A 16162-nucleotide genomic window follows, 5' to 3' on the forward strand; every position below is an offset into this window, starting at 1 on the left:
CAACAAAAGGCTTATGGCGCAAGATAAACATCACAAACCAGCTCAAGAACTGCGATTGGTCGAAATGAAACCCTACGAGTGATTTTATACATATTTGTTCGTGTGGAGCACAAGGCTGCGGGGTAGCATCATTGGCTGAGAGCACCGCTGTGCTGCTGATGCAATGCCCTCTGCTGGTTAGGACAGGAATTTAGCATTTGGCTGTGATGCAATAACTAGCTGCCGGCGATAGCTCGCCCACTTTTCGCGAAAGACACCATGGGATCTTTAACGTCCACCAACAAATGCTGGCAGACGTCGGGACGCCAGTTCGGCGTCCATCCGAGGGACGGCACACACATTGATGAATCACCCTGCCTGTGAAACACCAGGATGACCGTTCTGGACAGCTTAGAGACGAGTGTGCGTACCTCGAGGTCATTTTTTTGCCCTTTTTATACATACGTAGGCCTCTAATAAATTTTAACTATATCGATGTCAAAAGGTCAATGTGCTCAGTGTTTGCTTAATTCTCACCTGACCGTCTCAAGCCAAAAAAAATAATGTAATGAAGTTATAATTATAAATATAGAGTAGGCTATATATAAATTAAGTAGCCCTAACTTAATTTAACCCTAACCCGAGGTACCCCCTCAGTGAAATCAAGTAGATAAACACTACAAATATATTAAATGAATGTGTGTTGATGATATAGCGCAGGGTATCATTTTCTAAATGTCCATCTTTTGACAAGTTTTCCAATGTCCACAACTTGCATCGAAGCTCTTTGGATATAAATAAATAAATAAATAAATAAATATATATATATATATATATATATATATATATATATATATATATATATATATATATATATATATGTATATATATATATATATATATACTGTATATATATATGTATATATATATATATATTTATTTGATTGTTTGGAATTCTTTATGCTGGAGAAGAAGAACCCCGTGCCGCTGATGCGTTCTCTGACACCGGAACAACATTTGTGAAGGTCGTGATAATTTGCACACAATGGAATCAACCCCAATTACCAATTTATTATTGAAATCCAAACATTAATTTGAATTTTTTTTTTAGAGCAATCATCAAAATCAAAATAGAATGTATGGTTTTATTTTCTTATAGGTTTCGCGCATGCGCAGCTGCGAATTGTGCCGCCGTCTCTGAGATACGATTCGAGTGTTTCTGTTCGCCGCGTCCTCCAGCGATCCCAGTCCCGCCATGGTGAGGTGGACCCGGAGCGTCGCTACATTGCTCAACTGATCATCTGTTTTATTGCCATCGAATATTAATAATCAGCGCAAGAGCTTTATATACCGGATATTCTTCAAATTTTCTTGATATCGGCTGGAGCGTTAAGCTGGCTGTCTTGGTTGCACTATTTACCCTAACGATCCTGTATCTTTTGACAACGAGTCGCTGGTTGAGTCGATACGTGTGCCAATAATGAGCTGAAATGGGATTTCTGTTTTTAATTAAAATGTGCACGTGTAATGAATGACGTCACGTGATGAGAATCTGAGGAGTTGCCATAGTAATGGGTTTATGAATGGGTGACGTCAAAATACGATAGGATGCACCATCGGAACATTGGTCCAAACATCTTGCGGCTGTTTCTTTATATTTCCACGTTTAGGTGGTACCTGGTGTACGCTTCCCGGATTGTATATTGTAGGTGATTGAGGTGCTTCTGAATTTGGAGTGTCTGAATAACTCCTGTTGTAAATCTACATCTTGACGCATCGTGACTTGCTCATTTGGCGTAAACAGGTGCACCATGTGGTGCTGGATATCGATTTTTTTAATACGGGGTAAAACTGGTTATGTCCTATCAATAACGACTTGTAGGAAATGGTTATGGGACCGTGGATTTGGGATGTGCTGAAAGGCGAGGTGGCATTGCATGCCTTTTGTACTATTTTGGGAAACTGCGATGGGGATTCCAGTTGCCAGCGGGTTGAGTTTCACTGCCTGAGTTCAACTGAAGCTTTAGGACTGAAGCCATTAACCTCATCGACCCAACACCTCGTTACATTGTAGCTTATGGTTGCCAGTATTAAATATAATTTGCAATATAACAATCTTTGGTTTCAGTAGAGAAGATAGAGAAGGTAGAGCGCATACCTCCGCCAGGCTGAACAGTTTACGTTTTCTATCCCACTGATAGGCCGGATCTGGATTCGGACCTGAACCAAAATCTAATCGGCTTGTTCTTGTCACCTGACCAACTCATCCACCAAGTTTTGCCATAATCCGTCCACAAATTTTTGAAATATCGTGCTATACAGTAATACCCCGATTTATGACTCCCCTTTTTACGTCGTTTTATAAATACGTCATGTTATTTATTAAGACCACAACCCGACTTGCGTCTTCTCAACTCGCACTTGCGTCACTTTAAAAGCCATGATGAAACAGAAAACCAGATACTGCATTAGAGTCATCAGAAGGAACCAGAAGAGGTAAAGAGCAAATATGGAGTCATCAGGAGGAACCTGGATAAGATTCGGGTTTCAGCCGTTACTCCTCAATCCTCAAACCCATCCAGGCACAGCCAAGTGAACCTTCCAGAAAAATGTCTGCAAGAATTCACTTCTCCTCAGACAGACAGATAAAGAAAGAAAGAAATAAAGAAGAAGCAATAATTAGAATGAATAAAGAGAAATATGAAAAAGTAGAAATAACTTTTAACTTTTATTCTTGAACGTTCTCAAAAGACTAAAGACGTCAGAATAAATTGCTGAAGTACCAAATCGGGAGATCTCAAAATTGCTGAAAGAACAACTATACTTTGCTTCACACGTCAAAAAAAATGTACAGTATAGTAAAACCCTGACGTTCGCAGGCGATATGTTCTTCAAAATTGCAGCGAATCTTGAATAAAGGGTTTTATGTCATGGGAGAGGGGGGAGGGGGTTGGAAAGAGGGGGGGTTGGGAAGTGGGAGGCAAGGGGGGGGGGGGGGGTTCAGTGAGTTATGTCTAAGTCCTTCCCACTCTTTCACCATGAGCTATGTCTAAGTCCTTCCAACTCTCTCACCATGAGCTATGTCTAAGTCCTTCCAACTCTCTCACCATGAGCTATGTCTAAGCCTTCCAACTCTCTCACCATGAGCTATGTATGTCTAAGTCCTTCCAACTCTTTCACCATGAGCTATGTCTAAGTCCTTCCAACTCTCTCACCATGAGCTATGTCTAAGCCTTCCAACTCTCTCACCATGAGCTATGTATGTCTAAGTCCTTCCAACTCTTTCACCATGAGCTATGTCTAAGTCCTTCCAACTCTCTCACCATGAGCTATGTCTAAGCCTTCCAACTCTCTCACCATGAGCTATGTCTAAGCCTTCCAACTCTCTCACCATGAGCTATGTATGTCTAAGTCCTTCCAACTCTCTCACCATGAGCTATGTCTAAGTCCTTCCAACTCTCTCACCGTGAGCTATGTTGAAGCTAAGCTATTGATGGATATAAAATGAAGTGTTTCATACTTGTTTGGTCATGTGATAGGCAAGTTCAATACGATATACCGTATTGGTATATTAAATTACAGGGAGTCCCCGGGTTGTAAAATAATTCCATTCCGAACAATCGTCCATAGAGTAAGAAAATCAATTGGCTGTTGCCTCAGTGTTATAAATTGTGGTATCAGTGCACAAGGAGGGGTGGGGGGGGGGGGGGGGGGGGAGCTACCCATCCAGTGATTTAGCAACAAGCTCAGCAGGAGACCAACCATTACCTTGAAATGTGAAAAATAAATTTAACTGATGCTTTGTGCTCAGGTACGCCTGCAACGTATGACATCAAGACGTACCGCTCGGGTAACACATTACCTTGGTATGGCCAGGAAGGAGGAACAGTAGGTTGTAATTTTTAACCTCAGCAGTGTACGAGTGATCGCGTTTTCCTTTCTATGAGCGGATGTTTCTAAAGCAATTGGTTAATTTACATGAATCAGGTGTGCTTTAGAAAGGTTATGTTGTTTCTCTTTGTGAGTGTCAAAGCAAAATAAATTTGATAAAACCCAATTTCCAAGCCTTTTAACGTATCAACATGTTTTCCAAATTACCAAGCGAAACTTTTTCTACCTGTCATGTGAAGAATGCCAGCTGTTTATAAAGAATAATGTTTATGCACATCTTCTTGAAACGTCTATAATGCAACGTTGTTTTTAAAAATTTGTTTATTGAAATTCACCCGAAACAAGGTTGAAAGCTACTCGAGGGTTTTGTGTTGTATACAGTATAGTACTGTAATAGGTAATTGGCACGCAGACTGACTCCAATCAGCCAATGCCGATTACCGAAAAATTGTCAATATCGGCCTGTGCCGATTAACGACACCGATTATCGGCCCAGTATTTCCAGATAGTAGTGGCCATTATTAGGGGTCCACGAGTGGTGGTGATGGTTTATGCCCACAAAACCCATGAGTATCTGGAGCACAGGGGCTGCAAAAGTATGAATAGTACACATGTACAAACCTGGGAGTAGCTGAGTTCTGCAAATTGTGAATCCATGAATGTCGGGGTTTTACTGTACTGTAGATTGGCTAAGAGTCATTGTAAAAGTGGGTACCTCTGAAGTGAAATTTGATGTTATTCATCGAATGGATGCTGGTGAACGTGGCGTTGATTTTGCAGGGTTATGGAGTTGGCCTCGGACTATGATGCTTGCCATATATGTGTGTATATATCTAAATATCTATAAAGCTCAGTTGACTTTTTGCTCCACCAAATAACAGCGAAACGGAGTTGAGTAAAAGGGTGAAAATTCTACAGATGCTGTGATAAATAACTACCTCTGTCGGTTTGAATGTTTGAAAGAGAATAGACGTCTGGATGAATTTTTGAATTAAATTTAAATCCCGATTTATATATTGTTACGTGTTTCTCCCCAAACCCCGGTCACGGTGTACCTCCGAGCCTCGAGAGGAGTCACGGCAGAAAGATGTGTTATTCTGTGTGTCAAAGATCAATGGTGAAACCACACCAATTGTTGCCAACAAACAAGTATTGTATTAACGTCACACAAGTATAACAGCAGTAACAATATTAATCAATTGTACAACCAATATATCATTCCTATGATGGTACCATCAGTTTCGTACAATATAACTCACTGTGCTCCAAGTGAGCGAAAAGAACATTCCCAATGTCTCTGTCCCGTCTTCAAGCCAAAGTCGATCCACGCTCCAGTGAACGTCAGAACGATGTTGTATTGAGACCAGAATCCCATTCGGTTGACAGTCACACTGCCAAAGATGGGCAAAGGTACCCTCAAGAGGCGACTGGGAAATCGCACCTTCGGGTATAGACGTTCAACGGCTCCCTAACGGCGAACCGCAAATTCCCACTCAAAATCCACGTTACACACACAAACCAGGTTAACATCTGGATGCGGTGAAATGGTTGAAGCGAGGTGAAGAGCCTAGAGCGATGCGAAATCGGGCGCGAGGCAAAATGGCCAACTGGCCCGTACTCGAGGCGTAACGGCACTCCAACGATTCTCTTCGGAATCAACCGCAAAACCTGTCACGCAGGTTTATCTGTCACAGAGATAACAACTCTGTCGCAGGAATCCCTTTCCCAGGAAACCCAAAGTTCACTTGTGACCCCCGTTCGCCAGCGTTTGCTCAAGACCTCAAAGCAGCTCGGCTCCTTCTCGACCTCACTTGCTCCGCCTCCTTTTCCTCTTCTTCTTCTTCTTCTTCGGCGTCCGGTTCCCAATCCGGTTTCCGGTTTCTTTTAAAACACTAACTTTTTCACCTTTTGAAAACAGTTACCTCTATTTCACTTAAACGATAACAATAATAGTACATGGAACCAAAAATGTTTACAGTGGATGAGAACCACAACAACGGAAGTGACAAATCCATAACGATATATATAAACGCAAGTTGTCTGTGTGTCCGCATTTTATTCAGAGATGGCTGAACGGATCTTCATCAAACTTTCAGAGGTTCATCAGTGAGTGCCTGGGAGTGTTTTAGGCAAAAAAAAAAAATTTGAAAAAAAAAGTTAGTTTTTTTGGAGTAAAAAAAAAAAAATACATCGCTCGATAGTGCCGAAGCCTTTTTAAATGAATGACAGTTATATACAAGTACACATTCGCATAAATAAATACAAAACAATTACCAGACATTTGAATACAAATAAATCAAACAATTCCAGAAGTGTATGAAATTGGTAGTATGGCTTCTTCTACCTGATCGGCATCACACTTAACTCAGAAACATGAGCCACATTAACTCAAACGTGAGCCACATTCACTCAGAAATGTGAGCCACTCCCCTTCCTCTCCTGCCTCCCCCCTCCCCTCCTCTCCCCACCCTGCCCCCCTCCTTCCCCCTCCTTCCCCCTCCTTCCCCCTCCTTCCCCCTCCTTCCCCCCTCCTTTCCCTCTCCTTCCCCCTCCTTCCCTCCTCCCCTTCCCCCCCTCTCCTCCCCTCCCCTCCCCCCACCCCTCCCCCTCCCCTTCCCCCCCTCCCCTTCCCTCCCCTTTAGGATATAAATTCTCTGTAAAAGAGCTTCCACTTCTGACTGGTCCCCTTCCCCCCTCTCCCTCCCCTTACCCCTCCCCTCCCCTCCCCTCCCCTCACCCTCCCCTGCCCCTCCCCCTCCCCCTCTCCTCCCCTCTCCTCCTCCCTTCCCCCCTCCCCCTCTCCTCCCCTTCCCCCTCCCCTCCCCTTTAAGATATTAATTCTCCGTAAAAGAGCTTCCACTTCTGACTGCTCCCCCTCCCCTTCTCCCCTTCCTCCCCCTCGCCTCCCCTCCCCTCCCCTCCCTCTCCCCTCCCCTGTTGCCCTCCCCTCCCCCGCCCAGCAACGCTGGGTACTTGTGCTAGTATATGTATATTTATGGATGATGTACCGCCAACTTCGACCACCTTGCTTCTAGAAAAGCTTTCTTTTTATTTAAATATATCTGGTAATTGTTTTTTCTTTTTCTTTATACGTATATATACACTAGGTCCTCGGTTAACATCATGGTTACGTTCTTGTAAACCATGATGTTAAGTGAAACAATGCTAAATGGATCAATTTATATCGTAAGAAAGAAATTTATCTCGACGATGTAATAGCGAGTTATGGGTAAATAATCACAACGTTTTTTGAAGCCTTGGTATCTATTTATTGTAGACGTTATAACAGAGGAACGTTAACTTGGACGACGTTAAGAGAGGACACCCTGCACTTGACTATAACTGTCATTAATAAAAAGGGTAATATCATAGGTAAAACGTGAAATATAACATGTGAAATTGTGATGCGAGGAATCCATCCCCCGTTCCTTCCATTTTAAATTATTATGAGAAAAATTGCTTTGATTTGCGTCGTCTCAATATTCGTGACACTTTTGAGGAACGCATCTCCAACGTAAACCAGGCTCGAACAGTAGAGTGCAGTACAGTATATCAATTTGGCCTTATCTCTAAATGGTGAGGAATCACTTAAAAATTATAGTATCCGGATACGGGTCTTCACCAAAATCTAATCGATTCGTCCATATCGCGCAGCCAATTTGTCCACCAAGTTTCATCCAAATCCGTCCACAACATTTTGAGATATCCTGCTCACAGACAAACAAACAAACAGGAGTGAATACATCCCAGACTTAGAGTGGATGCTCTAACCATTACACCACAGGTTGATTGCAATGTGTAGAAGATGTTCCACACGTCATCTACCCTGCCATTTCCATGTGCAACTCCAGCATCTGAACTTGAGGGATCAGTCTTAGTTCACCTAGCTGATCTCCTTGATTGTACTCCAGGGGTTGTAGGTTAAAATATTGATCCTGCTGAATAGTTATTGGTAAAACCAAAAAGGAATTATTTATTTATTTATTTATTTTTTGTATACTGAATCGAGGCTCGTGAAAGAGCTAACATTTAGTTGGTCATCAATGCATCGTCTACACACCACACAAACACCACACAAAGCAGTGTTGGAGATTCACAAAATACACCACTCAAACCTCTGTTCGGTTTTATTACAATACATAATATACTTTATCTATCATCAGCAAGGGCTACCTGGCGTGAGCTTTTCCCGGCGGGGTGTTGGATATTGAGAAGTTATGGAGTTATTGGCCTCACTGTGTTTACCTTTTGCCTGCAGGCCGGCGGCGGCACTGCCTGATCCCACGTCCCAATATACACTTTATGGTGGTCTCAAAACGGACTTAAAGACCAATGTGTGTGGTGGCTCAAAACATTGCCCAAATTCTGAAGTGCCTACACCCAAAATGTGGGGCCTCCACGTGCTACACGTTTCGGCCGTAAAAATAACGCACAAACAAACACTTGAAAATATTTATATGGATTAGTGTGCGAGCATGTCTATAAAGTACATACCATCTACACAAAATACACCACGCAAAGGAAGTCCTGGTGAGGGTCTGCAATCTCTGATTGCTCTTTCTAGTTGTCTTTGTGACTACGTGTTTTACTAGTGCTTATACTAACATATTTGCATTTCTACATTTTAATATTTCCTTGCATGTGTATTCTCAGGGTATTATTGGGGTACAGTTTGTGGGGACAATGGTGGCTTTTTCCCTACTCCAAAAAGTTCCTCCACACCACTCATTTGCTCGCTGGTTGCTGAGCAATGGAAGGTAAGCTTTTCCCACTTTTTTTTCTTCTTAAAAGCATGAGAATCTCAATTGCAAACTTCCTGTGTCATGCGTTTTGTGTCGGGCATTCCAAAGATTGGTGCGCTATCGACACCCATCAGAAGAGGAGCTTTGTAACCTTGCGGGAAAGCAGCTTCCAAAAGGCAAGGCTAAGAAAGACAAGTGAGTTCAGATTTTACACAGCACCGGGTGTGTGTGTGTGTGTGTGTGTGTGTGTGTGTGTGTGTGTGTGTGTGTGTGTGTGTGTGTGTGTGTGTGTGTGTGTGTGTGTGTGTGTGTGTGTGTGTGTGTGTGTGTGTGTGTGTGTGTGTGAGTGATGCGGGGCAGCATAGGCCTCATTCGGGTTTCTCTGTGCTTGACAATGGCATGCAGGAGAGATAATGGGGGTGTGGCCAAGCCTCTTACTGTACCCAAGGACTTGGACTTTCAATTAGAGCATACTCCTATCTCCAGTGTCGACACTCTCGGTACGTTCATTACAACTCAAAAAGATCACTTGAGGCTTATTGGCAAAGAGAGTCCATTTTACATTATTTACTCGTGATTGTGAGACCACATCCCCCTCCTTCTCTTCCTCCACCACCCCCTTCTTCGCCCCTAACCCTTCTCCTTCCCATCCTCCCTCTCCTCATCCTCTTACTACTGTTACTACTACCATGATCGATCAGAGTTCAAAATATTATTTTATTTTCGAAGGCTCTCAAAAAATGCCTGCATTAAACTGTCGACTGATGCTATTATGTGATTGGTTTGGCCTCTTTTCTTTTATTTTATTTATTTATTTATTGTTTTTTGCATAAAACCTACTCCACTCTTCAAAGACATACACTGTCTCTAAGGATCCAGTATTGTACACATTGACAAACGGGCCGAGTTCCAATCCAATTTCCTAACATTCACTGGCAACAATTTTTTAAACTTGTTATTTCACCTGAAACTTCTGATTTTGAAGCGGGAGATTTTCCACCCCCCCCCCCCCTCTCCCTCCTCCATTTCCTTATCACAAAGCGATCCACGATGAGATGAATGGAGGGTCCCGAGCATGTGTTTGAGTCATTCTGATAATTAACCTGCACCGATGCAACCTCGGTGGTGGGCAATGAAGAAAGCGTATCATATACTCGGGAGTCTGTATGCTTATGCTTGTCATCAGGTCAGCTGGCATCCTTCGAATCATTTTAAACAGCGCATCTGCACGATGTTTACAATGACAATAAAGTAAACGACATGGCTGCGCCCATCGTACCTCCCAATCACAATTTCGAGGACTCGCACATCAGTAAAGATCGTAAAACTCAAGACTTAACTTGCATGAAAGAACCAAAATTTGCAAGGTAGTCGGGCATTAACATACAGGAGCTTTTAGTATTTTTATTATTATTATTATTATTATTATTATTTCCCTCTCTTTGCTGGTTTTTTTCACCACCTTTGTTGTGTTTTTGTGGCTGAAATAACCCTCTGTCCCCATACATTTTGAGCTACTACTACTCCCTAATAATAGTCATTAGTTACTCCTCCATGATGAAAAAAATATAGAGCTGACACCACATTCATTTTGACGTTCCAAAATATTACAACTTTTGAGGAATGCTTGATTTATCCATTTCATACTGACGTACTTTTATAATATGACACCTTTAATAAAACGCATGCTGCTTTGCACCTTGGGAAAAATATGCACAACCAGGTTGGGAAGCATTCATTTATTGCAAGTTTGTGATTGCTGTGCTATTACTTTTGGCAATATGGTTTGCTTAACTGTCAGGTGCTAATTACATGATATTTTTATGGTTTACATTCAACACTTCACTGAACTTTCTAAATTAATGCCCTTTGTGTATCCCATCCAGTTTTGCAGTATTATCCAGAGTTCCAGTGGCTCGTGGACTTTGCTTTTCACGCTATGCTGGTGTATATTGCTACAGAGGTGTACCGATTCCTGTCTGGGCCTCACAATGAAATAAATCTCAGCTTGATATGGTGTCTCTTGGCTGCGGCGTTTTCCATGTATCCTTGGAGCAGTAAAGGGCAGGAAGAAAAATGGATTTTCTTCAACGAAAGTCGGCATCGTGATTAATAAGAGTTAACAAAGATGTAAACTAGAACGGCACTCGGTAGAGCGCATACCTCCACCAGGCTGAACAGTTTGTTTTGTATCCCACTGATAGGCCCTGATCTGGATTCGAACCTGAACCAAAATCTAATCGGCTCGTTCTTGTCACCTAACCAACTCGTCCACCAAGTTTATTCATAACTCGTTTGTAACTTTTTTAAATATCATGTTATATATGGCTTTTCGCGATATATAACATGATCAGTGCCCGATCACCATTGCGCATGGTGATCTTAGGCTTGTGTGTGGCTGCTCAGTTTGCGGCTGCTCAGTTCTGTGAGATTGTGTGGCCTATCACTTCATGGCGGAGCTGTTGTTGCCCATTTTTTTTTTTAATATCGCTTTTCGCCTGATCTCTCAATGGTGAAGAATCACTTACAATTACAGAATTACTTACAAGGTAAAAACATAACCTCCATCCACCTTCAGGGCAGAGGTAAAAACATAACCTCCATCCACCTTCGGGGCAGAGGTAACAACATCACCTCCATCCACCTTTGGGGCAGAGGTAAAAACATAACCTCCATCCACCTTCGGGGCAGAGGTAACAACATAACCTCCATCCACCTTCGGGGCAGAGGTAGAAACATAACCTCCATCCACCTTCAGGGCAGAGGTAAAAACATAACCTCCATCCACCTTCAGGGCAGAGGTAAAAACATAATCCCTCAAATTGTTTGTCAGTATAATGCCTCACACATTATGGCAGTTGTGGCCCAAGACTCTCATTTATTGATCCCAACTATTTACAACTGTAAATATGAATAAGCAAAATTCCTTACCAGTTTAGAGCCGAACTAAACCTTAAGGGTTTAAAATGCCTGTGGAAAACTTTTTGACATATCAGGCTCACAGACAAACAGATAGGGGTGAAAACATAACCTCCATCTATCTTCGGTGGTAGAGGTAATAAATAGTGAAACATATGAATGTGCTTTATACTTTTCTTCAAATAATATTTAAATATATTTCTGTCTGCATCTTTCGAGATTATCGAGTATTTGAAAGTGTGTGTTTAAAGGCAACAGCCACACACAAATTTGTAAACTTCTGTTTAGGTTTAGGGAGAATTATGCATGCAATTTTGGTCCATAATTCCAAAGCCTGAAATCCTTAATTGAGTCAGCAAAGCACTGTTTGCACTCACGAAGCATTATTTCCAGGGGGAGGATGGAGGAGAAAGGGCTGTTTGCATTACTTTTGCAGCATTCTTCTTTGTCAAAGCCATGGCCACCCTTGTCATCAGTGAGAAGTTCCTGGAATTTGGTCTTGAAACAGGTGTGGTGTCGGTTGCCTTGTTGGTAAGAGTTAGGGCAGCACCATAGGTTTTTTTGTATGGTGAAGGGGCAATCATGACGGAGTTGTACAATGGGATCATGCGGTGTAGAAAGCTTGTTGGTGAGCGAGTTGCCAACATTTACAAGGGGGGTTGTTAGGGTTAGGGAAGGAGAAAGGAGGATGCATTTCTGTTGAGTGAAACTTCTATGGTGGCCACTTGATGATTGTTGATGGAGCAGAATTTGGAAATCAGTCATGGGGTGTGGAAAGGTGGTCAGGGGAAGGTTGGTTATGTCGATGTGCTTTGTGAAAGTGGGGTAAGATCGAGCTTGGAAGGGAGGGAGTTGCGTTTTTATAGGAGGGGACTATTGGAGGAGATTTATGGGAAAGGTATGGTGACAGATGAAGCTGACACATCAGTGGTGGGGTTTAACCAAGTGGGGAAAAAATAAAAGAGTTGAAATTGGGGTTGGGTGGAGGAGGGGTGATTTGCTTGTTGATTTATGTTTGGATGCTGTTTCCTATTACAGTCACTAAAATTGGTCCTTTTTATACAGGCTTTTCCAATTTTTCCCAGGGTGCTGTCAAGTTTCTGCAAGATCAGGGAATTGATTCAAGGTATGAATATTTTAGAAACAAGTTTTGACCAAAGTAAAATAACTGCTCAAGAGAACCTGTCTTGCTGGTTATCAGCATTTGGAAAAATGGTTATCAATCTTTTGAGGTTATTTATTCGAAATCTCCAAAATAGCCTCATAGCCCTAGTGGGTCCCGATGGCTGTCTGTCTGTCTGTGTCCGTCCATACGTCCGTTAACATTTGACGAAAACATCTTCTCACAAACGTTTCCATTGATATGGACCAAATTTGGTACAATGCATCAGGACAGCAAGCTCTCATGGAGTTGTGCTCACCATCTGGATGTGCTCCCTATAGGTGGGGATGGGGATTAAGGGGAGCTTGGCCCTAAATATTGGTTCACGAGTTATCAAGTGACCACTATATTCGTCATATGTGTGCGTCTGTCTGTGTGTGTATGTGTCTGTCTGTCCGCAGCATAACTACCCGATGATATCATCCGATCTTGATGAAACTTGGGTGGGAGGTTGATATCATGATCTAGTTGTGTCCTGCCTAGAGTGGGCGTATTGCGCCCATTGTGGGCGGAGCGACGCCCGAAAAAGATGTCTTTTTAGGGGGTAATCAAGTTCAAGCTCCATCTTCTCCGAGGGGTTTGGTGGAATCTGACAGGGGTTTCGATATGTCATGTGTCTGGTTAGGCCAATGTCATGTGTCTGGCCTCACGGAGCTCGATTTTTCATTTTTTTTTTCCCCATTTCACTTTTCACCGAATTTTCGGTATTGTGTAGCTAACTAACCTCATAACTGATTATACATTATTTTCTATCTCATTTCAAGGTCAGTAACCTTCGTTTTGACATTTCCAGGCCTGGCCTGTCCGGGCCTGTTTCGGTTATAGTCCGTCCTTTGTCATTGAATACCACTCGCTCGTGAACCATCGTCGTCTCCTGACTTGTTGATATTTCATTAAAAATTCTTCTCAGAAACCGACAACCGGATCCAAACCAAACTCGCTATGAGGCATTGGGACTATGCCCTAACCTTAAGTTGTGTTCCTCATGGTTTACCTCCTCCAGAAAGGGGGCCACGGGTTCTCTCCCTTAATCCCTTATATTCACTAAAACATATTTTCCTCACAAACTGCATGGCCGATATGGACCAAATTTGGTACGATACATCATAACAGTAAGGTCTTCTGGGTTGTTCTCCCCATTTGGATATGCCCCTGGAAGATGCTGAAAAGGTGGGTTTCACCTCAAATTCAGTTAATTTATTTTAAAATCTTCTCAGAAACCATGGGGAAATAACTTAGTCCCCCACGGGGCTATTTTTTGGGTATGCTAGATATTGAAGGACAATTTCAACAAGTTATTTGCTTCGGTGTGCAAGATTTTAATTTTATATTTTATAATTTGACCTTTTGACATTTCTGTCATCCCCATCTCCCAGTGGCCCTATATCCTTTCTCACCTTCAAAATGGTGCTTGCAGTATTTTGCGCTATGATTGGTGCTTTCTTCACCTTTCCTGGCTTGCGATTGGCCAAGATGCATCTGGATGCCTTGTCAGATGCAGTTGGTCGTCCTGCTCTCCAGTAAGTACAGCAAGCGTCAACCAACCGCCGTGTGACCCATACTCCAAGCCCTTTTCTTTCTTAGCATTACAATTACGCAGCTTTAATAATAAATAAATAAAACTTTGATATACATGCAATTATTATATACAGTATATACTTAGTTTTAATACCTTTTCCTTTTTAGAGCTGCTCTTCACATTAACTTCTTGGCTCCATTGCTAGTCGCCATGTTGTGGATCAAGCCAATTGCACGAGATTATGTACTGAATTTACCGATGGGAAAAGGTCCACCAGTGCAACTGTGAGTACTAACCCAGTCTGGATGTCTGAAACAGGATTTGTCGTCATATTTAATAGCCTCGACATAGCTTCAAAAATGGCACCATTACATCGACATTTGTGGGGAGGTATACGGGCAAATAAGATAAAATAACTTTGGGGTCAAGAGGTCAAAGATCAGAGGTCATGTTAAGTTACAATTATTATTTAGTTACTGCGAAAACGTAAAGAACGGCTGAAGGGATCGAAGTCAAACTTGGTGCATGTATGTATAATGATGAAAATATGAACTGATTTGATTTTGGGGTCAAAGGTCAGAGGTCATGTTAAGTAAAAATTATGTCGCCGCACCAACTCGTGAACCATTGATGGGATTTTGACCAAACATGGTATAGGTATACAGTATATAATGATGCAAAGATGAAATGATTAGATTTTGGCGTCAGGACATGTCGGGTAAAAATGTGATAATTGTGAACAGTTGAAGGGATTTAAATCAAACCTGGTACAAGGATGTATAATGATATAATAATCTGGGCGGAGGCAAATCGGTCGACGTCAGAGAGTGTCGTTCTAGTTATTTTTAATACAGGTGGTCTGTGTGCAAATTATTATAATTGTAGGTTGTAGGACAACAAAGGTTGTAGGACTTACTAATTTGCATCAAGGGACTCTAAATCCTCTTGCTTACATATTTGGTTCACGACTTGATAAAGTCTTTCCTCCAGAATGTTTGGAATTGAAATCGTTCTTTGTGTGTGTGTCTGTGTGCTGTTGCAGGTTGTCCTCTGAAGGTTTTGATTCGGCACGTCTTTGGGTTATTATAAGTATGTGTTTTCTTCGTATTCTGCTGACTCAAGCTCACATGCAGGTAATGCATTCTTCTGGTTTTCCCAAAGCATTGAATTTCCCACAGGTTGAAATTGAACTTCCATCAATTTTGCTTCTGTGCCAGATTTTAATGTTGGTGGAGTATCGCAAATTCTTCATGAATGTTTTTTTTTATGTTGAAGGCACCAGTCACGGACTTTATAAAATAACTGCATTGATGGAAAAGTGAAGAAAGAGAGAATAGTCTAAGTTTTTGAGGAAGTAAAAAAAAAGTGATTTTTAAAAAGGGGAAGGTCGTAAATGTTTGGAAAGACACGAGAAGGTAAAGACTTGTCTGTAGGCGGTGTATTGTATGGGGCAGTGTTAAAGGTTAGAAGCCTATGATTCGATATGTAATGAATTGGTACCTCCGCCATCAAAGGTGGACAGATGTTATGTTTTCACTCCAGTCTGCCTATCTGTTTGTCTATGAGCAGGATATCTCAAAAGTTATAGATTCGGACAAAACTTGGTGGATAGGTTGGGTGTGTGACAATCAATTTTGGTGAATATCCGAATGTGGATCCGGATGTGAGAATTTTTTTAATTTTTAAGCGATTATTCACCATTGAGAGATAAGGCCACCAATGATACATAGCCTGATATTTCCAAAAAGTTTTGGACAGATTATGACAAAACTTGGTGGATGAGTGGGGTAGATGATAAGAACAAGCTGACTCGATTTTTGTTAATGTTGGAATGCAGATCCGGCCTATCAGTAGGATACAAAACGTAAACTGTTCAGCCTGGCGTTTGTATTCGTTCTACCGTGTGCCATTCTAGTTTGTTATATGTTACTTTGTGATGTTTGTTGAGGT

The 16162-nt window shown here is 41.9% G+C and overlaps 1 protein-coding gene across 4 annotated transcripts in view; it reads left to right on the forward strand.

Annotated features, from left to right (window-relative positions):
* The first annotated feature begins 1150 nt into the window (after positions 1-1150).
* TMEM161B (transmembrane protein 161B) overlaps positions 1151-16162 on the forward strand; it is a 69416-nt gene continuing 54404 nt past the window's right edge. For 3 of the 4 annotated variants that reach the window (XM_068123043.2, XM_068123040.2, XM_068123041.2), the window contains exons 1-10: positions 1151-1237; positions 8524-8627; positions 8721-8807; positions 9018-9112; positions 10499-10655; positions 11888-12039; positions 12597-12657; positions 14070-14213; positions 14380-14496; positions 15255-15345. In XM_068123043.2, coding sequence (XP_067979144.2) covers positions 1235-1237; positions 8524-8627; positions 8721-8807; positions 9018-9112; positions 10499-10655; positions 11888-12039; positions 12597-12657; positions 14070-14213; positions 14380-14496; positions 15255-15345 — 1011 coding nt within the window. In that variant the 5' untranslated portion in view covers positions 1151-1234. Of the gene's footprint in view, positions 1238-8523; positions 8628-8720; positions 8808-9017; positions 9113-10498; positions 10656-11887; positions 12040-12596; positions 12658-14069; positions 14214-14379; positions 14497-15254; positions 15346-16162 lie in introns of those variants that run through there. The other variant, XM_078782138.1, reaches the window with a different exon arrangement.

Source organism: Myxine glutinosa, chromosome 7, assembly GCF_964187855.1.
Source record: "Myxine glutinosa chromosome 7, kmMyxGlut1.1, whole genome shotgun sequence".
In the NCBI taxonomy this organism is placed as follows: Eukaryota; Metazoa; Chordata; class Myxini; order Myxiniformes; family Myxinidae; genus Myxine; species Myxine glutinosa.